The 25,889-nt window shown below is 52.5% G+C and overlaps 1 protein-coding gene and 1 long non-coding RNA gene across 7 annotated transcripts in view; one reads left to right on the plus strand and one right to left on the minus strand.

Annotated features, from left to right (window-relative positions):
- Positions 1 to 25,790, minus strand: LOC118003948. Of its 2 annotated transcripts, XR_004677466.1 has the most exons (5): positions 24,970 to 25,790; positions 24,494 to 24,786; positions 20,839 to 21,169; positions 19,866 to 19,988; positions 1 to 1,301 (listed from the first exon to the last, which is right to left on the minus strand). It is a non-coding gene; the product is annotated as an uncharacterized LOC118003948 (long non-coding RNA). The 2 variants fall into 2 exon arrangements; XR_004677465.1 differs by having other exon boundaries at positions 24,494 to 25,790.
- The window catches only part of ABCC8 (ATP binding cassette subfamily C member 8), a 75,283-nt gene that overhangs the window by 39,460 nt on the left and 9,934 nt on the right, over positions 1 to 25,889 (plus strand). For 2 of the 5 annotated variants that reach the window (XM_034995075.1, XM_034995073.1), the window contains exons 12-28: positions 897 to 1,042; positions 2,798 to 2,903; positions 3,068 to 3,184; positions 3,566 to 3,641; positions 4,356 to 4,461; positions 13,128 to 13,160; positions 14,915 to 14,950; positions 15,586 to 15,684; positions 16,781 to 16,865; positions 17,522 to 17,602; positions 19,444 to 19,581; positions 21,013 to 21,138; positions 22,034 to 22,133; positions 22,363 to 22,604; positions 22,706 to 22,872; positions 23,950 to 24,019; positions 24,522 to 24,679. In XM_034995075.1, coding sequence (XP_034850966.1) covers positions 897 to 1,042; positions 2,798 to 2,903; positions 3,068 to 3,184; positions 3,566 to 3,641; positions 4,356 to 4,461; positions 13,128 to 13,160; positions 14,915 to 14,950; positions 15,586 to 15,684; positions 16,781 to 16,865; positions 17,522 to 17,602; positions 19,444 to 19,581; positions 21,013 to 21,138; positions 22,034 to 22,133; positions 22,363 to 22,604; positions 22,706 to 22,872; positions 23,950 to 24,019; positions 24,522 to 24,679 — 1,886 coding nt within the window. Of the gene's footprint in view, positions 1 to 896; positions 1,043 to 2,797; positions 2,904 to 3,001; positions 3,185 to 3,565; positions 3,642 to 4,355; positions 4,462 to 13,127; positions 13,161 to 14,914; positions 14,951 to 15,585; positions 15,685 to 16,780; positions 16,866 to 17,521; positions 17,603 to 19,443; positions 19,582 to 21,012; positions 21,139 to 22,033; positions 22,134 to 22,362; positions 22,605 to 22,705; positions 22,873 to 23,949; positions 24,020 to 24,521; positions 24,680 to 25,889 lie in introns of all 5 variants that reach the window. The other 3 variants (XM_034995077.1, XM_034995076.1, XM_034995072.1) reach the window with 2 other exon arrangements.

Below are 25,889 nucleotides of genomic sequence, written 5' to 3' on the forward strand. Positions count from 1 at the left end.
TTTATTGCAGAAACGTTGGGAAATTCAGAAAGGAAAGGACAAAAAGAATTTAAATCACCCATAATCCCACTGGCAACATCTTTATGTGTTTCTTTCCAGTCCCTTTTAAAGGCATATAATAGTCATATTATATGCCATATTATTTTTACAAAAATAGGATTGTGCCATACATGCAGTTTTTTGAAATTTAAGAACATGGCGCGAACAAGTCTCTGTGTCATTAAATATTACAATGGAGGTTTTCTAAAGCGATTTTGACCCAAGCTGTGTGGGAGCCCAGCAGTGGGGTCCCAAGGTGTGCCCCTCCAGAAAGGCCCAGGCCCCCACCAGCCCTGGGCTCCCATCCGGCTTCTGTGATGGCCACAGTTCTTTAAAAAGATGCATTTGCTCCCCCCACATCTCCCCTCACCGGGGCCGGTGTCCCTGAGCTGTGGCGAGTTCACAGCCTGTCAGGCACCCTTGGGAATTCACTTTTGACATGATTAATTGGGCTGGGTCTGACCTGGCTCCTTGGGGAACTCTGGGTAACAGAGGCTGTTGAGCCGGCCAGGTAGCCGGGGGCGGGCACAGAGAGGGGGTGGTTTGGGAATGATCGAGTGGACATTTTCCCCAACTGAGGACTGCTGTCTGAGGGGACAGAGCTGACCTACCCCGAGGGCTCCTCTCTGGTCATTCCTGGCAAGGAGGGGGCAGAACAGGGGGCAGCAGCTCTGGCCCTCCCGCTTGAAGTCCTAAACTTGCTGGAGACGTTTCCAGGAGGTGACTGAAGATGATGAAGGGGTCTCGAACTGCAAGTTCTCCTTGGGTCCCCCGTTCCAGCCCAAGGGCTGAGCACTGCCTGTGTGGGAGAGGCCCAGGCTCTGAGTCACACACGTCCCGTGTGCCTCCGTCCACAGACCTTCGTGGGCCACGTCAGCTTCTTCAAAGGGGCCGACTTCTCACCCTCGGTGGCCTTTGCTTCCCTCTCGCTGTTCCACATCCTGGTCACACCACTGTTCCTGCTGTCCAGCGTGGTCCGGTCCACAGTCAAAGCTCTCGTCAGGTGAGAGGAGAGTCCGCAAGGACACTGGACAGGCGCTCAGGTGGTGGCCCCAGGGCTTGCGCCAGTGACCACGGCAACTACAGCTGTTTGGTCCAAGACATGCTTCCCCACTGACCTGGGCCTCCCTGAAGGTGGTCAGAGTTGGCCAGAGGGACTTAGCCATGTGCAGCTCCCCTCCACGCCATCCCTGAGAAGGAATTAGGCAACTGGCTTACGTACCTCCAAGGAGAGGGAACTCAATGGCACCCACAAGACAACTCTATTAAAAAAAAAAAAAAAAAGGAAAAAAGGCAATGTTGAGCCAGAATTGGTATCTCCTCATAAATTCTACCCATCAGCAGTGGTTCTACCCTCCAGAGCCCCCAGAATGAGCGCTGTGCCTTCCCGCATGGCAGCCCCTCGGATTTCAGAAGGTATCCACTGAATCTTTGTCTTCCTCAGGCTGAACATCCCCTCTTCTTTCCACGGGTCCCAGAGCCTTCCCAACCCTGGTCAGTAAAGCAGCTTTCCCCTAAGTGCCTGCATGTCCTGTCCCCCGTTAACTTGCAGCTCTGGGAGGCCCCTACTGCTGGGCTCTAGAGCCCTGCGGCCGCTCGCCCAGAGGCATCACCCTCTCGGGAATGAAAACCTTAGGGTAGAGGGCTGAGGTTTTGGCTGGGGAATTCCATACCTGGAGTGTGAAGATCTCCTGGAACCTCTAAAACAGTTCCTTGAAGGCTAGGGCTTGGCATGCCTCTGGGGAGAGCTGGCTATGCCACCTCCCATTGTCAGTGAGTGGGACCAGCCGGTAACAAATGTGCTCTGTACCTGAGCCCCTTCAACCTTGAGGAAAGTGACATTCCCTGACGCGTGGGACCCTAGCAGGTCCTAGGCAAGCTGGCAAGGTGAAATAGCTGTTGGAACCAAGTCGCTGATGGAAGGAGCAACTTACTCGAGGAAGCTCTGACCAGGGTTCAAGGCTAGAAGGGAGCATAACTCAGCAGAATTGTGGTCAAAGGAGCATATAACTAGGGGGCAGTTAAACCAGGGCTGGGAAAAGATTAGCTCCCATGTCCAGGCTTGGCTGTGCTGATTCAGTTTAATTGGCCATGGCATTGTGACTTCTAATGATCACCCCTCCTCGCCCACCCCCACCCCAGCCCAGCTCTGTGATTCTGTATAGAAACCCCGGGTTCGAGGATGCCACCCCTGTTGGAAATCCCTTGTGCTGACCCAGAAGCATTTCCATATGCAGAAACTCCTAATCTCACTCTCACCAGACTATCTGAGGCCTTCTCCTCCTTGAGTTGGGAATAATGACACCTTCCCCAGCGGGATTTAATTATATGCTTATAAAGCATTTAACGCAGTGTCTGGCCTATAGTACGTGCTCAATAAATACTAGCTATTGTTAATAACCAATTCCAATCCTAACTAACCTTAACACTGACCAACCTTAACTCCAAAAGTAACTGATAAAGTCCAACACCAATGACCCAGCTTTAACATTTAACCTACCCTAAAACTAACCAATCTCACCCTAACCCAGACCCTAACCCAGGCCTGCTGACTGGTCAACCCTAACAAATACAGGTAACACCGACTACCCACCCCGGATGCCCGCTGGTCTGGCCCCCTCCAGTGTGGGCTTTGCGGGGACAGCACCGCAGGACCCAGAACCTTCTCAGAGCTGCTCTCTCAGGCTGCGCCCTCCTCCCTCTCCCCTCCCCTCTGCCCCTGGCAAGGGTGAGGGGTGTCTCTGTGCTTCCTCTGCAGTGTACAAAAGCTGAGCGAGTTCCTTTCCAGTGCCGAGATCCGCGAGGAGCAATGTGCTCCCCGCGAGCCTGCGCCCCAGGGCCAAGCCAGCAAGTACCAGACAGTGGTGAGTGCCTGCCATCCCCCAACCACTCTCAGTGTTTTTCTCTAGTGCCTGTAGCTTGTGCCCTGGTGTGTCCTGCCTCCACCTTTCCTCACTGGAAGGGGGAACTCCCTTCCCTGCACAGCTCCCACCCCTATGAACCCTTACCCCCTCCTGACCATTCCCAGCCCCTTAAGGTTGTGAACCGCAAGCATCCAGCCCGGGAGGACTGTCGGGGCTTCACGGCCCCCCTGCAGAGGCTGGCCCCCAGTGCAGACGGGGATGCTGACAACTGGTGTGTCCAGGTGAGTCCTGGACCTTACACCCCAATACCTGGCCCCCCAGCACCATTCCAGGAGGGAGCTCAGCATCAGAGATCTATGTGCTGAGTCCTCTGCCGTGGAGGTCACCCTGCCTGCTGGGAGGGTTCATTGCAGTCCCGAAACCAGGGACAAGTCTTCCTTCTCCATTGAATGGGGGAACGTGTGATTGTCCTCTTGGAGAGGGTGCTTCGGGCAGGGGTCAGCATGAGAAGGCCGTCCCCCCTCTCCCCTGCCCTAGAAGTGATCCAGGGCCTGAAATCAGTGTTTTTTGGCTTTTGTGGGGGAGGGGAGGCAAGAGACTTTCACACGAGAACCCAGCTGCCTTTCTGTTCTCTTCCGGGCGGTGGGGTACCACCAATAAAGATCATTGGAGGCTTCTTCACGTGGACCCCTGATGGAATCCCCACACTGTCCAACATCACCATCCGCATCCCCCGAGGTACGGCCCAGCTCACCTCTTCAGCATGGTCTGGGGGTGCCCCCTCAGAGTCATAGCTGAAGTGCCCCCTCCCCATGTCCACTGAATGACAGGGAGAGAAAAAGAAAAATCGGCATGTACTGAGTACCAGCTCAGTGCTCACTCCTGGTGGGTACTCTGGGGTATGAATGCTGCAGAGGGGTAAGCTGCGTCCTCTAGGAGTCCATGTGCAGGTGGGAGTGCAGCAGCAAGGACAGGACAAGACAGCAGGACCAACCATCTGTTGCAGACATGCGGGTGCTTCACAACAAGAAGAGCAGTCCTGAGTAGCCAGGGAAGGCGCTATGGAAGAGGTGGGGTTTCTGAGAATGAGCAGGATCCCTCAGGCCATGAGGCACGGTGGGCATCCTGGCAGAGGCAGTGGCATGAGCAAAGCATGCAGGTGGGATGGAGATGGGAGCCAGAGTGGCCTCTGTTGGGACTAGGAGGAGCTGGGCTCGCCCTGGGGAGCCCTAGCAAGGAGAGCAGCGAGTGCTTAGGAAGGAGCAGGAGACCACTGGTGCAGGAAGGACCTGGGAGGGGTTCCAGAAAGAAAGGCTCAAAGGGGGATTCTAGGTAGGAGGAAAGCAAATGGGGGTCCCAGGTTCGGGTGTATCTGTCTGTGTGTCTTTCTGGGTGGTAGTCGTTCAGACTCCCTCCTGCCCCAGTCCCATCTGCTGCCCGCCCTCCCCGCAGGCCAGCTGACCATGATCGTGGGGCAGGTGGGCTGTGGCAAGTCCTCGCTCCTCCTAGCCACCCTAGGGGAGATGCAGAAGATCTCAGGGGCCGTCTTCTGGAACAGGTACTAAATGCATCCTCAGGGCCAAGTTAATGGGGAGAGCAGACGGTGGGCAGGTGGGCAGCCTTTCTTTCAACTATCCTCAAGGGAGGGTGCATCATGCACTTATTGGGTACTCAACTAATGCTGTTCATTGTTATTCTCACCATCATCATTAGTACTTACTAATGTGCCCAGTACTTTGCCAAGTCCTCTGCATGCATTATTTCATTTGATTCTTATGACAACCAGCAAGGTAAGGACTGTCAACAGTTCTTGTTTTATCCATGAGGGTTAAACTCTTTGCCCAAATTCACTCAGCTAATAAGTGGCTGAGCTGGAACTCGAACTCAATTCCATTTGACTCCAAATTTCATGAGCGCTCAGCTACACTGCCTTCCTGTGTGGGGGATTACGGCACAAACATTGGTTTCCGGCTTGGTCATCAGCAAAACCAACACAGACTGCTCAGTGGGTGTTTTGAGGAGCCAGAGATAACCCAGACAGACGTGGGTTTCTGGACAAAGATCACTATCTTCATGAAAGAGCCAAAACCCCAGGTTGAGTCAATCATGAATCTATTATTTATACCCACGTACTTCCAAAAAAAAAACCACTTGAAACTAGTTGATAAAAGATACATATAAAATAGAAGCTTTTTTTAAAAGCAAAGAAGAGCTGAGAAGTGAAGAGGGTGGGAAAGGTGTACAGAAGCCTGGGTGGGGCCTAGCTGGGGCCCTCTGCCCCCACGCCCACAGCCCAGGGCAAGGGGGACCTGACAGGTTTGTAGAGCCCATTCAGGAATAAAGTTTGCTGCCAATCCAGCAGAGGACAAGCAGCTTCCTTACAATCATGTCTAGGGGGAGATTATCATTCAAGAGGTCAGGTTTTTCATAAACCTGAGAGCAGAACTGAGCAGAGAGAAAGACCTTGGGCCCAGTGTCTGAATACCTGTAGGGACCTCCATTCCCTGCTTTTCCAAAATGTCCCTGAATGGTGCATCCAACAGATGGCAAGGTTCCCTCCTCTGTGGGGCTGTGGGCTGGCAGACAAATGCTTTGGGTTTCCTGCGACTTCAGTCTCTGGAGTCTGAATTCCATCAGGGACAAAAGGGCCTCTGCCTCCATTCCCCGTCTTATTTGGGGGATTTCTCAACACAGCCTGACTGGGGAGGTCTTTGTACCAACTGCCCCTTAGGGCTCTGAAGGGAGGAGCCCTTGCCCATTGGCTGAGAGTGTGTATCTGTGAATGGAAGATGGGATTACGGGGCCCAGAGATTGGGGCTGCCCCTGGATTCTTGGGTCTGTGTCCCACTCAGCATGAGTCAAACCCCCTCTGGGCCTGGTCTCTCGGCCCCACTTTGTTTATCTCCTCCCCCAGCCGCCAACCTCAGGTGCCCTCATACCAGCATCAGCCCCTCTCTGTCCTCTGCACAGGCAGCAGGCCTGCTTGGCAGGGGTTCAGCCCTGCCCTGGCCCCCACCTCTTCTCCAAGCTTTGCCAAACCTCAGGCTCCTGACTACTGTCGCGTCTCTCTTTGGAAGGCTCTGCCCCAGCCTGGGGGATACGAGGGGCCTCTCTAGGGAAGCCAGCATTGAGCAGCACTCATGTGCCAGGCACTGGGCAAGGCACTTTATTTACTTAGTCTCAGTCAGTCTGCACCAAACTCTGTGAGGTAGACATCATTCATCCCACTTAACAATAAGGAAGCTGAGGCGAAGCAAGTGACCGGAGGCCACCCAGCTCTCAAATGGCAGAAGTGGGATTTGTCCCTAGGTGCTCCAGGGCATGGGCTTTCCACTGAGTGCTGAGAGAGAAGGAGCTCAAGAGCAGTGTGAAGAAATCGTTAACCTGACAGTCCCAAAGCCAGCAGCCCTGGTGGCCAGGGCACCTTCCTACCTCGTCAGCAGAGCCACCAACCAGGTGCTCACAGCTCTGTCCTCATGACGCTCACTCTCCGCAGGCAGCGGGGCCCAAGTTCCCAGCTCCGTTTGAGTGTGGGGTGGGGGGTTGGTGATGAGAAGGTTCTCGCTTCTCCAGCATCCATTTTGCCCTCCTCCATGGTGCAGCTTCCCTCCCAAGCACAGCTAGGCACATCCCGGCAGCCTGCAGCCAACCCTAGGAAGTTGCAAGACTTTGTCCGCCATGCAACTCAGACTCCAGTCTCTCTACCTTGATGTATTCACTCACCCCCTGTTTATTGAGCACCTACTGTGTGCCAGACCCTAGGCACAGCGATAGCAATGCAAAGATGATTAAGACACAGCCCCTGCTTTTTTTTGGGGGGGGGGGAGGAGATCAGTACCATAATCCAGCACAGAGGAACAACAAGGACCTCTGTGGCCAAGGAGAGAAGGCTCAAGTGGATGTGGTATTTGAGCCTTGAAGGATGAGCGGGGTTTCATCTGATGAAAAAGGCAAGGGTAGGAGAGAAAGGTGTTCCAGGCAGGGGTATCGGCATGGGCAAAGGCGTGCTGATGTGAAAGAACATGATTCTGGTACCTGGAGCACTGGAGGTGTGGGATAAAGCGGCAGACAGCAGGAGGGGGCTGGGCTCGGCTCAGACACCCCCATATACTAGGCCCTGGGGAAATAAGATTTAGCCTGGAGGCTGTAGAGGCATCATGCTGGTGATAAAGGAAGGGGGGAGGGGCTGCCGAAAGGGAGACCAGTTGGGAGCTCACTACAGCATACAATGGCTGGGGGGAGTCTGGACAGACATGGCTCCGTAGCCTTCATCTGCTGTTTGCCTCTCAAAACCATGGACACGTACGAGCTCTGTCCGGCCCACCTGTAGTGGACAGTGAGTGAGTGAAGTGTGGGGGCTGTGTATGGAGGGCCTCCTCCCTTGCCTGCAAGCTCCGTGCCTCAGGCACTGGGCCCAGGTCCGCGGGGGGAGGAGGTACTTGCAAAGTGAGCCAGGAGCAAAATGGCATTTGACCTGGCAGCCCCGCCTGCAGGTCTGCCTGTCTGCGCCAGAGGCAGGGGCGATGCCAGGCTGCCCCGATGTTTTCGTCCACGCCGCCGCCAAGGTGACCAGGCAGCCAGGAAGAGCTCCAGGAGGCAGAGGGCAGGGAGCTGGGGCATTAGGGGGCGCAGAACGGCCAATGCTCTGGGGAGATGGGTTGGTCTGTACAGCCGTTCGTTTATTCTTTCAAAGAACAAATGACGAGTATGGCTGAGCAGAAATAAGGAGCAAAATCTCTGGAGGCAGGCTGCCTGGGTTCAGGTCTGAGCTCTGCGCTTTGGGAAATGCCGTGACCTTTCTGTACCCGTCTTCTCTTAGTCCCATGGGGTTGATGTGAGGCTTAACCTAGCATGTAGCAAGTACACTATAAATATTATCATAAATATTATTCTTTGACAATGGACTTTTATGGCAGGTACAGAATTCCCCTGTGGCTCTTGAATGCACTCCGGCCTGTCTCCCAGGAGAGATGGTAGTCAGTTCCCTGCGCACAGAGACCATATCTTACTTGTCTCTGTATCCACAGAGCCTTTGCTAAATGAGCAAACCAGGAAAAATTTATAACCCTCAAGAGACTGCCATCATAAATGTGTCTTTACATCTCTCTCCGCCAGCGTGCCTTTGCCCAGGCTGTTCTCTTAACCCAGAATTCCACCACACAATTCCCCACCAGCTCTTGGGAAGTGGGAGTCCTATTCATGCGTGCATCCCACTGTGTTATGATTATCTGCTGATGTGTCCTCCCATGACACGGGGCTCCTTGAGGACAGGACCGAAGGATTAGTCCACGTTGTACCCCAAGTGCCCAGCACAGAGGTGTATTTTGTGAACTTCTCTGTGCAGACTACGAAGGAGAAGACCTACCCCAGGGAGCTCACAAGTCCTAGGTGGATGGAGGCATGCAGGCAGAGCCCCAGGGTGGGCATGGAGGGCCCATCAGGTGAGGGCCTACGTTCCGGGCTGGGGATTCACCACAGCGGCCCTGGGCAGATCCGGCACATCGGCTGCCGGCCCCGGGTCTCAGGGAGAACCGCGTGGCTCCCAAACATCCACTTTACGAATAGGTGCCTGCCGTGCCTGGCTCTCTGCTTCAGCGCACTATCAACCTGGGAATCTGCAAACCCTCTCCTTAATATCTAAGAAGAAAACACTTTGATGAAAAGTTAATATTAGCAGATATACTCCAGTGAAATTCTTTCCCTAGAAATAGGGAATAGGGCCATTACTGACCGCAGTAGAATGATTTTAAATGTCCCCAGGGAGCCGGCAGGAAGTAGGGCCCTGAGGAAAGCGCTGGGGTGGGGAGGAACGTTCCATTTCCTGATGAGGAACTATAAATCAGGCTCCCTGGAGCTCCCTGCTGCCCCTGCTCCCACCACCTGCTGAGGCGTCCACACAGGAACTGTTTATTATTTCTGTCTGTGCCCACTCAGGCGGCCTGGGGCCTGCTTGCCCTGGGCTGGCCTCAGAATGCTGTTGCCTTGTGGGGGTTGGCGTGAAGGCTGCCTCCCAAGACCCTTGATGCCCCAGGAGGTGAGAAACAGCCTCCTTTCATGACTGCCCTGCCGTCCAATCTGCCCTTGCAGTTCCTGGAAGCTTTGGGGAGTAAGGGTAAAGGGCTCAGGTGACCCCAGGTTTCCTGGAGGAGGCAGATGTGGTGAGGTGGTAAGCAGACAAGATAAGGGCCACTGCATGGAGGTGATGAGGCAGGCTTGGAACCCAATGGTCTTTGGTTGTCCTAAGTCTGCCCCTTGCTTGCTGTTGACCTTGGGCAGGTTATTTTACCTCTCTGAGTTTCAGTGTCCTCATTGGGACTATGAGAAAAACCCTTTCCTCTCTCAGAGACTTGGTGTTAGGACCCAATGACATTAATTGGAAAGGGCTCTGTGGGTAAAAGGTAACAGGAGCTACGGGCCTATCAGGGGCAGGATGAAGGGACCATGGGGACCCAAAAGTTCTAACTTCCTCTTCTAACCTGTTTCCACCTCTTCCCTGTTTATTGATTGCTGGGCTCTTTTTTTTTTTTAAAGATTTTATTCATTTATTTGACAGAGAGATAGAGAGAGAGCACAAGTAGGCAGAGAGGCAGGCAGAGGGAGAGGAAGAAGCAGACTCCCCACCGAGCAGGGAGCCCGACTTGGGGCTCGATCCCAGGACCCTGGGATCATGACCCGAGCCGAAGGCAGCCGCTTAACCGACTGAGCCACCCAGGTGCCCCAGCTGGGCTCTTAAATGAGTGGCAGGCCCATTAGATTCCTCCTCTGTGTGCATCTTTGGGACCAAGCATGGAGCTGAAGGATGATCCCCAGTTCTGCAACCCCATGCCTTGCCTCCAATTAGCTATGAGCTGTGTTTATAATATATTCTCCCAGTGTTGCTGAGGTTTGGGCCATGACCCCAATTTTATACAGAAGGAAACAGAGGCTCCCCTAAGGGAAGGGACTTGCCGAGGATTTCACAACCAGCAAATAGAGAAGCTCCTCAGAGACGCACTTCAGATCCCACATTCTTTCCAGTTCTCGGCGCTGCCTGCCCTCCTGCACTGCCTCTTCCTCCAACCTAGAACTCCCTCCCTCTGTCTGCACTCGGTCCTCCCCCACATCAGAGTTCATCTCAGCTCTGACTTCTTGGAGCCTTTCCGCACTCTCTCAGATTTCTTCTCCCCCAGACTATTTTTGAAATTTACATTGTTCTCTGATTCTAGAAGAACGTCCATTAAATTAGAAAAGATACACAAGTATAAAGAAGGTAAAAACCACCTAATATCCCATCACCTAGAAGTTTCCAGTCTTCTCTCTATGCATTTGCAAAGTGTTGGTCCTTTCCTCCGAAATTTCTATAATACTTTCTTACTCCTACTTTGTTTTGGCCCTCATAACTTTCTGACTCCTGTACCTGTCTGATTTGCTCTACTAGGCGGCGAGCCCTGGGAGACGGGCTCTGTGCCTTGACTCTGCTTGGTGCGCACACGCATGCCCGGCAACTAGCTGGTTGGAGGGAAGGACATGGGGTTGGAGAACTGCAGAGGAATTGTCCTTCAGCTCAGTGCTTGGTCCCAAAGGTACAGACAGAGGAGGGATGGAATGATCCCAGCACATTGAAGACCCCAGTGATCAATGAGAGAAAGTCCATGCTACATATACCATTTTGTACTTTTCAGATGGAAACATCTACACACAAAGCCTTGGGGAGGCTCATTCTAGGGAGGCTGGGGCTATACTAGGAAAAGGTGAAGATGTACCTGGATTCATACCCCAGCTTCCCTTTGTCCTAACTGTAACATGGGGCATGTCATGCAAACTCCAAGCCTCAGTTTCCCCATCTATAAAATGGGGATACTAACACCGCTTTATAGTGTTGTCCTGTGGATGACATGGTTCATACCAACAACTTCACACTGTGCCTGGCATGAAGATGGCTCTCACTGAGTGCTAGTCTCCCTCCTTCCCTTCTTCCCAAATGACTAAGATGTCAGTCAGTAACCTCCCTTTATTATAGGTCTGTCATGTGCTAAGCAAGGTAGGGGCTGGAAAAGTTGCTCTTCCTGCCTTAAAATCCCACTGGGGATAAAAGAGTTACCCACGAGCTGATTAAAGAGTAAGGTAGTCCGTTATACGGGCTAATTGAGCAGCCCAGACAACGATGCAAACTGAATTAAGGCCGAGAGTGCTCACTGTGTGCTGGGGTCCTCAGGAGGCCGCAGATGCACTTTCCTCCAGATAAATAACAGCCTTTGCAACTCTGGAAGCAGGCAAGGCAAGAAGATTCCAGAGACAAGCTTATCTGGGCTGTGGCCACAGTTGGAATTTGTAAGCTTTGGTTTTTCACCTGTCTCACGTTATCAGGTGCCCAGAAATTACAGCAATCTGGTGCTTGGGGAACACAAGGTTAGGTGGGGTTGAGAGAATGAGAGGAGAACCCAAAGACTGAAGAACAGAATCTGAGGGGACGTGGGACTACACATCCATCAGGATCTCCTCTCAGCTCTGCTCCTCAGGAGGGATGGAACGGAATTCATCAGGCTCCTTTCTGTCCCTGGTTTTGTCCATCCCAGTGTTCCTGACAAATCACAGTGAAGTAATGTAGCATGGTCATTAAGAGCATGAAGATTTAGAATCAGGTAGATCTGTTTCCTCTGCTACTTGCTGGCTGTGTGGCTTTGGGCAAGTTACTTAGCCTCTCTGACCCTCACTTTCTTTGTCTGTAAAGTGGAGACAGTCAAAATCAACCTCTTTCATGTGATTATTTAAAGCTTTAAAAAAGTGATACTATTACGGTGCTTATCACAGTGCTTACAAAAGCTCAATATAAATGTTAGCCGGGGGGCGCCTGGGTGGCTCAGTTGGTTAAGCGACTGCCTTCGGCTCAGGTCATGATCCTGGAGTCCCGGGATCGAGTCCCACGTCGGGCTCCCTGCTCGGCGGGGAGTCTGCTTCTCCCTCTGACCCTCCTCCCTCTCATGCTCTCTGTCTCTCATTCTCTCTCTCTCAAATAAATAAATAAATAATCTTAAAAAAATAAATAAATAAAAAATAAATGTTAGCCGGTTTTAGTATAATTAAAGTAAGATCTGTATGAAAACAGAGCCAATTGTTTTTCCCCAAATGTGCACATCAGAAGCACCCATTTCATTGGCAGAGGGCTACTTCTGGAAGGTTGAGAGGTGGTCTGGGGGAGGAGAAAGAGCACTGGCAAGGTTGGCACCAAAATTCAGGTCACCTCACCCACTGTTTTCAAATTTTTTTTACTATAATCCACAGTGTGAAATGAAATGCATTTTACATCACAGTCCACTTCGTTCGTGCATTGATAGATAAGAGAAAAAAATTCGCCAAAAAATACACATCTTAACCACATGCCGTGCACACTTTTTTTTTTTAAAGATTTTATTTATTTATCTCAGACAGAGAGAATGAGAGAGACAGAGAGCACATGAGAGGGGGGAGGGTCAGAGGGAGAAGCAGGCTCCCCGCCTAGCAGGGAGCCCGATGCGGGACTCGATCCCAGGACCCTGGGACCATGACCTGAGCCGAAGGCAGACGCTTAACCAACTGAGTCACCCAGGCGCCCCATAGCTTCTATTATTATTTTATAACTTTTTTTAAAAATTTTATTTATTTATTTGAGAGGGAGAATGAGATAGAGAGAGAGAGCATGAGAGGGGGGAGGGTCAGAGGGAGAAGCAGACTCCCTGCCGAGCAGGGAGCCCGATGCGGGACTCGATCCCGGGACTCCAGGATCATGACCTGAGCCGAAGGCAGTCGCTTAACCAACTGAGCCACCCAGGCGCCCCACACTTTTTTTTTTTTAGTGCTGTTGCAGTTCACTTACTTCACACGCCATTATTGGGTCCCAATCTACAGTTTGAAAGCACTGTATAAATTGATTGTGACCTTGGCAAAGTTACTTTTCCTCTCTGAGCTTTCATTTTCCCAACTGGAAAACCAAGCATCGTGATGCCCAGCCAGCCTCACTGCTGCCCTGAGCTGTGCCAGGAGCACGGATTTAGCCCTTGCTGTTGGGACGGTGCTCATCTGGGTGCTGTGGGAGGGACAGAGATTGAGGAGAGCAGTTTGTGCCCCAAGGACGCCACTTGGGGACACTGGGCAGGGGGGAAGGGGTGGGGGTGGTGGGGATGGCTGCTCTCCAGAGACCTTTGTGATAGAGAGAAAGGCCGTGGAATGAGAAGTAACTGGTGTTGGTTTTTCCCATTTGTGCTCCAGCAGCCTTCCTGATGAGACTGGAGAGGACCCCAGGTACAGCCTCGGAACTGGGTTAGAAGTGGGTCCCAACAAAGGGAAGAAGCTGGGGGGCTGGGAGGGCTTGGACGGGGGTGGGGTACTGAGTCTGGATTGCAGGGTATGCAGCCTACACCATGTCAGAGGCACTGGGCCTTATAATAAGGCATGCTTTCTCAACAAGGGCAAAATCTGGTTCTTGGAGAGAAAAAAAAAAATCTCAGACATGCCAGTCTGTGGCCCTTCAAAGGGCCATATAGTATATAAACAGGTATATAATAAATCTGTGGTTTAAAAATTTCATGGTGAATGGGGCACCTGGCTGCCTCTGTCGGTGGAGCATGAAACTCTTGACCTCGGGGTTGTGAGTTCAAGTCCCATGGTGGGTGTGGAGCCTACTTAAAATAAAAATTTTTTAAATTAACTAATTAATTAAAATGTCATGGTAGATGGTCAGAAAGTAGCTTCCTGCTTGCCACAGGCTGGTGGGAAGGGAGAAAGGGAGTCACTGCTAATGGGTACAGGGTTTATTTTGGGGAGGTGATGCTTGCACAACCTTGTGACTCAAGTAAAAACCATTTAACTGGAAAACAGATGTGTCAGGGAAAAGACAATTCGGTGGCGGGGGGGGGGGGGGAAGTGTTTCTAAAAAGACCCTAGGGAATGCTCCTGAAAAAAAAAAAAGTTGAGAAACACGGCTGTGAGAGAGGAGGTAGATATCCCCCAGGCCAGACAGAAAATGCAGTCTTACTGCTTTATGTCTAGTGTACAGGTCTGAAAAAGTCCAGGTGAAGTCGATTAATGAGGCTCTGAGACCCTCACGACCCTCCCCAACCTCACACCTCCTAAGAACATGTGGGACACCCTGGCGGGGGCATGAACCCAGGACCGGGGAACATTGACTCAACTCTGTAATTACACTCAAGTTCCTGGCCTTGGCTCTGACCCCAGAGTGTTTCACTTCCCCATGTTTCCTCTGCCCTTTCTCCCACCTTGTCCCCAAGTGCCGGGGTGTGATGACAGGCCCAGCCTCTCTAGCCACAGTAACCGTGGTTCTTGAGCCAAAAGGCCGAGCTGACGGTATGTGACCAGTCTGACCTGTGGATGACAATGGCAGGACAGAAGAGCTGACACTAGATCCGTTGCAGGCAGCCCAGGGCACGGGGACACTGCTGCTGACCATGCCCCTCCCCGCAGATCCCCCAGATTCCACCGCCGGCCGCTCACAGGGCCGCACGAGGCTTTTCGGCCCTCTGGCTGCCACCACGAGAGCTCCACGGGCGGAAGGTTCCCACACACAAGCTGCGGGCCTGGCCTGGCTCCTTCCAGACAGCCCTCCGTGGCCCAGCTGTTTTGGCAGCCACATCTGTCTGAGACGAATCTGTGCATTTGAGCCCCGATGCAGAGGCTGGAGCCTGGAAGGAGCCACATACTGGCCTTCATACTCCTCTGACATGGGATTCCCCCCCCAACACACACACAAGCTTACACCATTGGTGCCTTTCCCCCATTCTCCCTCTCAGCTGGGGCCCTGGGGCCCTCCTCACGCACCCCACACATACTGGGGATGCTACAGAGGGTCGGGCAGCGGAGGCTCCCCCAGGATGGCCAAGCCCCCCTCCTCACCCCTCCATGCAACGTGGGTGGCTGCATCCTTGGTCCCAGGGACTCTGAAGGCACCCTCGTGCCGGGTTTGAGGGAGCCCAGATGTCTGTGGAGGAGGTGGTGCATGTATGGGAGCCCTGAAGTTGTGTCTTTTCTTCCTGCTGCAGCCCAGAGCGGGAGCCGGTGGCCGACTCGGACGTCAGGTACCGTGCCCGGGATCACCTGCCCTATGGGCAGGCTTCCTCAGAGGGGCTCTCAGGCCCCAGGGCCATGGAACTCTCGAAGGCAGCCCCCCCTCATCGCCCAGCCCAGTGGCAGGGAAGAGGCCCAGGGGGGTTCTGTACTCCATCAGATGGTTCAGAGGCCTCCACTGCTTCTGAGCACCAAGCTGCTCCCTTCACACCAGATCGTTTTTTTCTGCTCCTCCCCCCACCACCTTGTTTTTGGTCTTCGAAAACCTTACCACACTAAATGTGGTGTCCTTGGCTCTGCTTATTTTAAAGAAGTTCCACTTGGAAAATTACCTGTTAATATCAAAAGCAAGTGGTTTGAGGGCCACTCAGGGAAGCAGGAAATTAGGGGTTGAGGGTTTACTTGGTTTGGTCACATTCTGGGCTCCTTCCAGTTCTGGGTACAGATTCAGGAAGAACAGATGACAGGGGTGGGACAGGTCGGTTGCAGGGCAGGGCAGGGTTGAAGACCTGGGCACCAAGCCGGCCCTAGGCCACCAGGGGCCACAGAAAGCAGATTTCTGCCAAGTGCGCCTCCCCGGTCTAAACCCTCTGCTTGACAACTGCCCCTGAGAAGGGCGCCCCTACTCCCACCTGCTTCATTCCAGGAAGAGAGGCCCCGTGGCCTATGCTTCTCAGAAACCATGGCTGCTGAATGCCACCGTGGAGGAGAACATCACCTTTGAGAGTCCCTTCAACAAACAACGGTAAAAGCCTCTCAGAGGAAGACAGCCTGGGGGAGGGGAGAAACTGGTCAAGGGCAGCATTAGCCAGCCCTCCCCAGTACCTGAGCCCCAGCCGGCTGCCCTGTCCCTCCATCGATCACCCCACACCCAGCCATTCTGCTCTCCAGGATGCTTATCTGGATTCCAGCCTGTTCCATATGGCACACCTGGAAATGATCCAGATGTGCCTGGGCATTGAGGCAGTCCAGCTCCTGTGGGTATGAGGGCAGAAAGGGTGGGGGTCATTGGGTGGAAGCCTTGGTGCCTTCTCTTGAAGCTAAGGGGAAGGCTGACCCAGCTCCCCATTACTCCCTACGCCCAGCTCTGCAGCTCATGCGCTATTTTCCCTCCAATGATAATAATAATCGCTACCATCAATTGAGCTCCGAGGTGCCAAGTGCAGCATCCCGCTCTATATGCGTGGTTTCCTCTAATGCTCACAACCACCCCAGGAGGCAGCTACTATTATTAGCCCCATCCTACAAAGGAGGAAACCAAGGCTCAGAAAGGTTAGGTAACTTGCCCAAGGCCACCCAGCCAATAAGTGAGAGAAATGAGTCTCAAATCCAAGGCTGCCTGACACCCAATTACTTGTCACCAAGACACTCTGATGCCTCCATGCACGCTGGCTGGCCCCTGCCCAAGCTAAGAGCTGGTCGGGGAAGTATGAGAGGAGCAGGCTGGGCAAATATTTGATCAGCCATCATCATTACTGCTGAGGCCAACCGGCAGTGATTTTCCCTGGCAGTGCCCCCAGGGTGGGCTCTGGCCACAGTTTCTCCCACTGCACGGGGGCCTGGGGCTCCCTTTTGTCACTTACATGGCATAAATGCTACTGTCCAATTTCATCCTTCAAATATTTAACTGGCCCCAAGACTCTGTGAGGTGCTGCCCTCAGCTCTTTTGAAGCTCACGTGGTGTTTGCCTGCAGCCGGGCAGGAGGCCATTAAAGCCATTGACCCCCCTGAGCACAGCTGCCCAGAAGCTAATGACCCTCTGCATGTGCTCAGGCCCGACTCTGGCCAGGCTGATCAGCTGTGTCTGCCCCTCCCACCCCCTCCCCGCCCCACCACTCCAGGTACAAAATGGTCATCGAAGCCTGCTCCCTGCAGCCGGACATCGACATCCTGCCCCATGGAGACCAGACTCAGATTGGGGAACGGGTTAGTAGCAGCCTCTATGGGGTTTTTTCAAAGCGGGGGCCCTCAATCTCCCCTGACCCCCAGCATGCCTGGAGATCATTCTCAGGGAGAGCAGGTGACTGGAAAATAAGAGAGGGTAAAGGTGGAAGAGCATCCTGCAGTGAAGTCAAAATGATCCCGAGCCCTGGGCGGCTGGCTATCCTTGACAGGTTTGCAACTCGCGCCTCGCTGGGCTGGAGATGACTTGGCATCTCCTTCATTCATGCCCCGCATATATACTAAGGCCCATGTGATACTGCGGTAGGCCCGGGGTTATCTCCTTCAGGTACCCTGGCCAGGTGGGGCCCCTCCTCCATAAGCTTAGGCAAATAGGATGCTCCCACGACTGTCCTCCTCATGTATGATTTAAATCCCTCCTTTCTGTGTCTTAGTTGTCACCAGTCAGATGGTCCCTAGCACCTACATGATGAATCTTCAAAGACGTGGGGATCCTGCTCCCCACTTCTGAATGCATTTAGTAGATGTGTACAAGTTCCTCCTCTCTTCAAGATGAGGAGGGGGCAAAGAGGTGGATAGAGCCAGGCCTCCATCTCAGAGAGCTCACAGTCAAGTAAGGGCCAGGACAGTCCTTGCTGAGGGGCTCTGAGGGCATGACCTTTCCTCTCCTTTGGTCACAGGGCATCAATCTATCTGGTGGTCAACGCCAGCGCATCAGTGTGGCCCGAGCCCTGTACCAGCACACCAACGTTGTCTTCTTGGTGAGTGGCATTAGCTGGTGTCCCCCTTGAGGCCCCCCCTGACTCACTGCCTGTACATACACACACACACACACACACACACCCCAACCTCCCTCTCAGGGAGTAAGCCTCTCCTGCCAGAGATATTACCTAATCATTGGTGGGGAAACTGAGGCAAGGATAGTGCAAATGACCCACTGTGGACTTCACACTGAACTCTGCAGTAGCCATAAGGGGAGATGCGTAGGAGTTACAGGCCGCCTGCCTGCTGGACAGCCCCAAGCTATCAACACTTAGCCCCACTATAATTCGTGGAATGTCTGCTGCCACCGCCCATCCCATGCCCAGAGCAGACATTGCTAATTGATCACAGCAGTAGTAATAGAAAATTCAGCATTATCAATGAAAGCAATTCTGTGAAACCCCACATTAAGTTTCTGTGGGAAAATTAACTTGGCTTCAGAATCCTTCTCAACACAGCACTCCAGATAACCTTTAGCAGTCAAACATGAGATCACATTATTAGCTCTCCCTGCCATAGTTCAGGCCAAGTTCTGTGTTAGGTGCTTTGGTTGACACTGAAGAATTCTGAGAGCCAATCCTCAGCCTCAGAGATGTAGAGTCTAGCTAGAGAGACAGAGCCACAGCCCAGTTGAAAGCCAAACTGTGTGGCACGGTCTATGAGGAGCCTTGCCCAAGGAGACAATGGGGAGAGCTAGAATAATCAGGGAGAGCTTCCTGGAGGAGGATCTTGAAAAGTGAGTCAGTTAAACCGAAGGAAAGAGGAAGGCCATTTGGGTAGGAAGTCAGAAGAAGGAACCTCAGGTCTCTGAACCTGGTTATATTCTTCCCCCACCCCCCGGCGCCCAATACACATAAATGCTCCCCACTAAACACACTTCAAAATGTAAACGTTCATAGTCTTTGTTACCATCTGACATAGCACTTTACAAAGTATTAGCTTATTCATGGTCTCATATGAGCTTTAAACAACCTTGTTAGAAGTAAAGTGGTTATGGGGCGCCTGGGTGGCTCAGTTGGTTAAGCGACTGCCTTCGGCTCAGGTCATGAGCCTGGAGTCCCGGGATCGAGTCCCGCGTCGGGCTCCCTGATCAGCGGGGGGTCTGCTTCTCCCTCTGACCCTCCCCCTGCTCGTGCTCTCTCTCTCTATCTCATTCTCTCTCTCAAATAAATAAATAAATAATCTTAAAAAAAAAAAAGAAGTAAAGTGGTTATTTTCGTTTATTTCAGCAAAGTTGTATTAAGCTCCTACTCTACCTGGCATGGGCGCAAGGGGTGTGAGTTCCTGGGAATCTCACAGGAGTGGACAAATAACCATCACAACTGGAATTGAGAGGAGGGAAGGCTAGGCATGGAAGTCAAGAGAGGACACATAGAGCACTGAAGGATGAGTGGATGTTCACCAGGCAGACAAAAGGCAAAATGGCACTTTGGGCAGAGGGAAAAGCATAGGTAAAAACCTTGGAGTGGCAAGTTCTCTAGAAAGCTGGAGTTACAGGGAGCTTGGACAGGAAAGAGAAGTGAGACCAGACAGACTGGGCAGGTAATGGAGGGCCTAGCTTACCATACTAAGGAATTCGGACTTCATAGGCAATGGGGAGCTATTGAAGGTTCAGGAGTCAGGAAGTACCTGTGATTAAATCTGTTTGAGAGCAATCACTGATAACAGCTGCATTTTAAGATGAGGCGTCTAAAGCCCAGAGAGGTTAAATACATTGTCCAAGGCCATACAGCTAACTAGTGTCAGTCCCTGGACCAGAGCTGGTATAACTCTGATGGTTTTTATTCTCACTGTTACCCCCTTCCCCCACCCTTGCCCCCACCTTCTCTCCTCTGCCCAGGATGACCCCTTCTCAGCTCTGGATGTCCATCTGAGTGACCACCTGATGCAGGCCGGGATCCTTGAGCTGCTCCAGGATGACAAGAGGACAGTGGTCCTAGTGACCCACAAGCTCCAGTACCTGCCACATGCAGATTGGGTGAGGGGCCACAGGAGGTGAAGCTTTGGAAGGCTGAGTGGGAGAGGCAGCAGGAGAGGTGGGAGAGGCAAAGGAGTCGGTGTCTCAGTAGCAATTGCTGAGGGCAGAAGAGATCCACACTGACAGGCTTCATGCAGGCTGGGTAGCTCAGGCAGATCCTGCACAGGCCAGGGGTTTGGTATCACGATAGCTGCACACGTTCCCATCCTCACCTGGGGCCCCTGTGCGTACACGCAAGCCTGGCACCAAGAAGTCTCGGAAAGAAGCAGACACTCAATTCCTACCTTCTGTTTATGGCCCAGTTTGATGACTCATCCCCCTGGCCTTGGGGCTGCCTCTTTGGATGGGAGAGCCATCTCCCCACCCTCTAACCCACCGAGGGTCCGATGCATTTAAGTCAAGATCAGCTGGAAAACATGGCAACAAACAATACAAGTAGTAATGGAAACTTCAATATTATCAATAGAATGCAATTTTGTGAAACCCCACATTAACCAAATTTCTGTACTCCTCAATATGTAGACAACAGCTACTTTTCAGTTAATTGGAAAGCATTTAATCTTTAAGATGGAAATCATGTGACTTTTAAAATCTGGGCCTTGCCAGACTCCTATACAAATTTGTCCCTGAAAATTGAGCTTCAGGCCTGTGCTAAATGGGCCTACGTCTTCCTTCTACATGTGGTAAAATCCTCCTTCTACTATGAAAAAAGAAAAAAATCCGTATTTTTTAAAGAAACTTACAACAGGGGCAGAAGGTCTGCGACTGAGTTTCCATGGTGACCTTGGCAGGGCAGTTCGGGACAATCGTTAGTCTTAAGAGGGCAGACAAAGGCATGACTGGTTCCTTGGAATGTCAGAGAGCAAGACTCCCAGGCATCCCTCCCTACACCCCATCACGGGCTGGACGGGGGTGAAGGAGCAGGGGAGGGTCTCTGAATTAATGACAAGAGTCTATGAGTGGGAAACATTGAGTGTTTCAAATAAAATCAGTTTTATTGATTTCAGAGAGGCATGGCCACGCCACACACACTTAGACCAATAGGTACTTTGTTAACCACTGGTGGAACCTACCAGACCTGTGGTCAGGGGAGCTGGAAGTTGCGTGCAATTAGCTGTTGAGTGTGTGAAAACAGCTGCCCCTGATGGGATCCTAGCAAGGAATCAGACCGCTTGGCCAGGATCCATCAATTTGCTCTGCAAACCCTCTTAGCAACCCTGGGGCAACCCCTGAGAATTACCCCCCAAAAGTACCGACCTCTAGATCCTGGGAGTGTGTCAGTAAGGACTGCAGCGGGGAGGCCAGCGGCCAGTTGTGGTGGGGAAGAGGATATGTGCCAGTCCATCTCAGAGCCCTTGCCGAGGTAGGGGTGTGACCGCCACACCCCCTTCCCGTTCAGCCCCGGGTCTGGGTCTGTTTCTGCCTTTCCAGATCATCGCCATGAAGGATGGCACCATCCAGAGGGAGGGTACGCTCAAGGATTTCCAGAGGTCTGAGTGCCAGCTCTTTGAGCACTGGAAGACCCTCATGAACCGGCAGGACCAAGAGCTGGAGAAGGTGAGTATGTCCTAAGGGCCAGGCAGCCACCCTGTGAGGAGAAGTTTCTGTTAGAATCCTGAACACACAAAGGCCTTCCTGCCCTCCTTGCCCTAGGAAGCCCCTCAAAGGACAGATGTGGGAGCTGAGCATGAACTTCCTCCTTGCAGAGGAGGGCCAGCACTTGTGCCAGGTACTCAGGGCAGACTCAGGTGGACACCTTCCCCTTATCCTGAAATAGTCAGAATCCATTTAGTTATAAAGCTTCAGAGAATCAACTCAAACTGGCGAAGCAGAAAAGGGGAGAGGTAAGGACTTTTTGGCTCATGAAAGTAAAAAGGATCAGCTTCAGGTAGAGCTGGATCCAGGTAGTTAAACACTGTCTTCAGGAACCTGTTTCTCTCCCTCATTGGCTCTGCTCCCCTCAGACCGGCCTCATTCTTGTGGTGGTGGAGAGAGCTTGATCAGCAGCCTCGAGCTTACATTCTCCCAGCTCAACACCTCTACCAGTAAGAGAGTATCTCTGTCACAACAGTTCAGCAGAAATCCCCAGGTTAACTCTCCTTTGTCCACTTTGGTCCTGTGCCCACCCTGAATAAATCATTGTGGAATGTGAGATTGGCCAGCCCTGGATCTCGTGCCCACCCCCGGAGCCAAGGAGAATGATCAGCCCACCTGAGTCACAGAGACTAAGAATAGGGGAGAGATGGTCTCCCACAGGAAGACCATTGTCATTAACCGACAAATGGGGAGAAGTAAATTCTGGCATGACAAACTTGTGTCCATCTGGACTCTCCCCCAGGTGGGGGCACCCTGGAACCTGACACCAGTCAGTGCCAGGGGTGGCTGCCCTCCACCCTCCCTTCTTCCCTCTGCACCCTCTGAGGACAGTGGCCGGGGTCTATCTGTCTTTCAGGAGACTGTCATGGAGAGAAAAGCCACAGAGCCATCTCAGGGCCTGCCCCGGGCCATGTCCTCAAGAGACGGCCTCCTGCAGGATGAGGAAGAGGAGGAAGGTACAGACTGTGGGACTAACAGTGAGATCATGGCCTGAGGTCTGGCGGACCATGGGGAGACAAAGTTTCGGGGTTCTGGGGGTCCTGAGATAGTGTGACTTTCATTAAATCCCTTGCCCTCTGTGTGCCTCGGTTTTCCCATCTGTTAAGTGGGGATAACATGCCCCCCGGTTCACCCTCAGAGGGAGGGTGAATGGGAAGCCACAGGGTGGGTTCTTGCGGCCTGCAGAGGAGGCAGCTGAGAGCGAGGAGGAGGACAACCTGTCTTCAGTGCTGCACCAGCGGGCCAAGATCCCGTGGCGAGCCTGCACCAAGTATTTGTCATCTGCCGGCATCTTGCTCCTGTCACTGCTCGTCTTCTCCCAGCTGCTCAAGCACATGGTCTTAGTGGCCATTGACTACTGGCTGGCCAAGTGGACTGACAGCGCCCTGACCCCGAGCCCCGCGGCCAGGAACTGCTCACTCAGCCAGGTGTGGCCGACGGCCCCAGGCAGGGGCTGGGGGGAGGGTGGGGGGAGAGGGCTGAGCCCCGGACACCCCCAGGACCCTGCATCATTCTCTGCCCGGCCCAGGAGTGCACCCTCGACCAGACTGTCTATGCCATGGTATTCACGGTGCTCTGCAGCCTGGGCATCGTGTTGTGCCTTGTCACGTCCGTCACGGTAGAGTGGACGGGGCTGAAGGTGGCCAAAAGGTTGCACCGCAGCCTGCTGAACCGGATCATCCTGGCTCCCATGAGGTACCCCTCTCCCCCGGCCATGCTGGGGCTGTGGGCAAGTTGCTGTTCTCTGGGCCTTAGTTCTGCCACCTGTAAAATGGAGATATGCAACCTCTGTCACAGGCTGAGGTGGCAGGGGCGGGGGGGGGGTGGCTCAAGGAGGCAGTGTGTGTAAAAATGTCTTCCTCGGGGCAGAAGGCAGAGGAAAACCAGCATTTACTCAGCCACACATGGTGCTAGGCATTTTATATGGTTTGCTCATCTAATTGTCACACAGCCCTTCAAAGTGAGTGTCCGCAGGCTCTGTGTAGATGTAAGTTTCCCTTCCTCAGGCAGGTAATGTCTGCCCGTCTCCGCTCTGCCCCTCCTCCCTCAGCCAGCCTGCAGGTTCTGACACTGGGCACACGGGGACATGTCTTAATCTCCTGGAAGGGGATGGATAAAAATCCCAAAGGCCACTTGGTGTGAAACAGATCTAAGGTGGTCACTGCCCAGTCGACTGGCTGACTCAGTTTTAAAGCACGACGGGCAAACAGGTGGTCTGGCCCCTTGTCAATGCCAGGCCTCACCATCTGACTACACTTTTTACTTTTCAGCCTCATGAGCTCTCTGTGGCCCACAGACATGACCTCAACATTTACTTACCCTCTATTTGTCCCCGGGCTGAGCTTCCGAAACCCTCTGGTTAGGGTTGGGCCGGTTCTGGTTCAGAGCCAGAGTGATGACAGCCCGAGTAGCCTCGCAGGGTCAGCCAGCTGACAACCCATCCCCAGGGCCCTGTTCGCCCTGGAGAAGACTTGATGTCCCTGAAGTGAGCTGCTGAGTGAGTCAGGCAGATCAAACAGCTGAGGAAGGTGGTGGTGGTCATATATGGGCTTGAGAGCCAGAGAGGTTAGTGAGGGGCCAGCACCCCTTTGGGCAGCTGCAGGAATTCTCAGGGACACAGGCCAGATAGCTACAGACTTGCAAAGGCAACCACCCCTAGGCAGCCAGACCCAGAGATGACCCCAAAGACACTAAAATGAAAGAACTACCCTCATTCAATAAACAGGAAGGAAATCAATAAATGGATGAGTAACTGTTCTGGTTGCCTCTTAGGTTTTTTGAGACCACGCCCCTTGGAAGCATCCTGAATAGATTTTCAGCTGACTGTAACACCATCGACCAGGTACACAGGACTGTGACCCATTTCCCCAGTTCAGAGAGAGGCCAGACCCCCACGCTTTTCCTCTCTGGTGCTGGCTTCCCCAGATTTGGTGCTCAGAGCCCCGTGGGACGAACCCAGTGGGCCCCAATCTGATTATAATGCTGCCTCAGGGCCTGGGGCTGCCCCTGTGAAACTGTCATGATAAGACTGAGGGAAACCACATCCCTTTGGCTTCCATCCAATACCCCCTGGCTCACTCCAGTAAGGTTCCAGCATAGTCTGAACCAAGGTGGCTGATTTTGTGGAGAACATTCCTTTCAATTCAGCTTGTGTTCTCGGTTTACCATCGTACTAGATGGTGAGGAAGCAAAGTCCTGATTCCCGCTCTCAGGGAGCCTACAGTGTAGCTGGAGAGACGAGACATGTGCCTGTAAGAATGTGAGAGAGCAAAACATGGCGGCAGGTAACACACTGAAGATAAACACCAAAACTCACCTCCCTCTCTCACCCTCCCCTCCGTCAGCACATCCCATCCACGCTGGAGTGCTTGAGCCGCTCCACCCTGCTCTGCGTCTCAGCCCTGGCCGTCATCTCCTATGTCACGCCTGTGTTCCTCGTGGCCCTCTTTCCCCTGGCCGTGGTCTGCTACTTCATCCAGAAGTACTTCCGGGTGGCGTCCAGGTGATGGCAGCCTTTGCCAGCCTCAGGGGGCGGGGGGATGCTTTGCAATGGGCAGCTGGGTACTCTTACTAGAGTAATCATCAAAAAGTAGTAGAGTCCTATTGCCCCTGAAAAGGAAAATAGAAATGAAGGAAGGGGAGATATTATTCATCTTCCACCACCCTGATGTAACCATCTGTCAGCACACACACACAAACACACACACACACACCCCCTGCCGTTAATATCAGAACTATTTCCTTAGGAGATAGAGTCAGGAGTAGAATTGCTAGGTCGGGGTGTATACATACCTTTATGCCCTTCATTCATTTTGCCAAAGTGCTTCTCAGGAGGGTTGCTTCTCAGGAGGAGTCCAGTGACCAGGCTGATTGCTGATGCACGAAATCGAGGGCCCCTGATGGCAGGGGGGTTATGGCAACCCTACGTCCCAGCCCACGGGGGCCAGAGTGTGCCTGGGAGCCTCGACTTGAGGGAGCCTTTCACAGTGATCACATTTGCCCTCGGGAGCCTTCGAGTCACACAGGCTTCTTTCCTACTCAAAATTTTCTAAGAACGTTCTCTAGAAGTTCTTTCTGGGAGTGATTCTGCTAAACTCATAGGTCCAAATAATTGTCAGGAAAATTTGAAAGAATCTCTAGACCAGTGTTTTTCAAACCGCCAATTGCAACCTGTCAGTGGGTCATGAAATCAATATCATAGATCACAGCCAGCATTTTTATCAGATGAAATTGAACAGAACATATCAGACTGTATGCACATAGTAACAGTAAGTTTTGCTTCATGAAACCTTTGTTTGGGGCGGGGGGTGTGCACATGTGCACTGATTTGTAGTATAAAATGCATTTCTTACTGCAGGTTATAATCAAAAGGTTAAGTACCTTTCCCAAGTGCACATAGTTGATTAGTAACTGGAGTCAAAATGCTGATTATCAATAAAAACAATTAAATGTAGATACATTTTGACCACGATTACCTTGCCCGTGAGGACCAAGGTTCGTATGCTGGATGGTGTAGAATCCCCTGGCACCCAGAAGGAGCATGTTAGTGTTCACAAATCACTGTGACTTTTTATTTATTTATTTTTTATTTTTTTTTAAAGATTTTATTTATTTGACAGCAAGACACAGCGAGAGAAGGAACACAAGCAGGGGGAGTGGGAGAGGGAGAAGCAGGCTTCCCGCAGAGCAGGGAGCCCGATGCGGGGCTCGAT

This window comes from Mirounga leonina, unplaced genomic scaffold, assembly GCF_011800145.1.
Source record: "Mirounga leonina isolate KUSES-001 unplaced genomic scaffold, KU_Mleo_1.0 Mir_92, whole genome shotgun sequence".
Classification (NCBI taxonomy): domain Eukaryota; kingdom Metazoa; phylum Chordata; class Mammalia; order Carnivora; family Phocidae; genus Mirounga; species Mirounga leonina.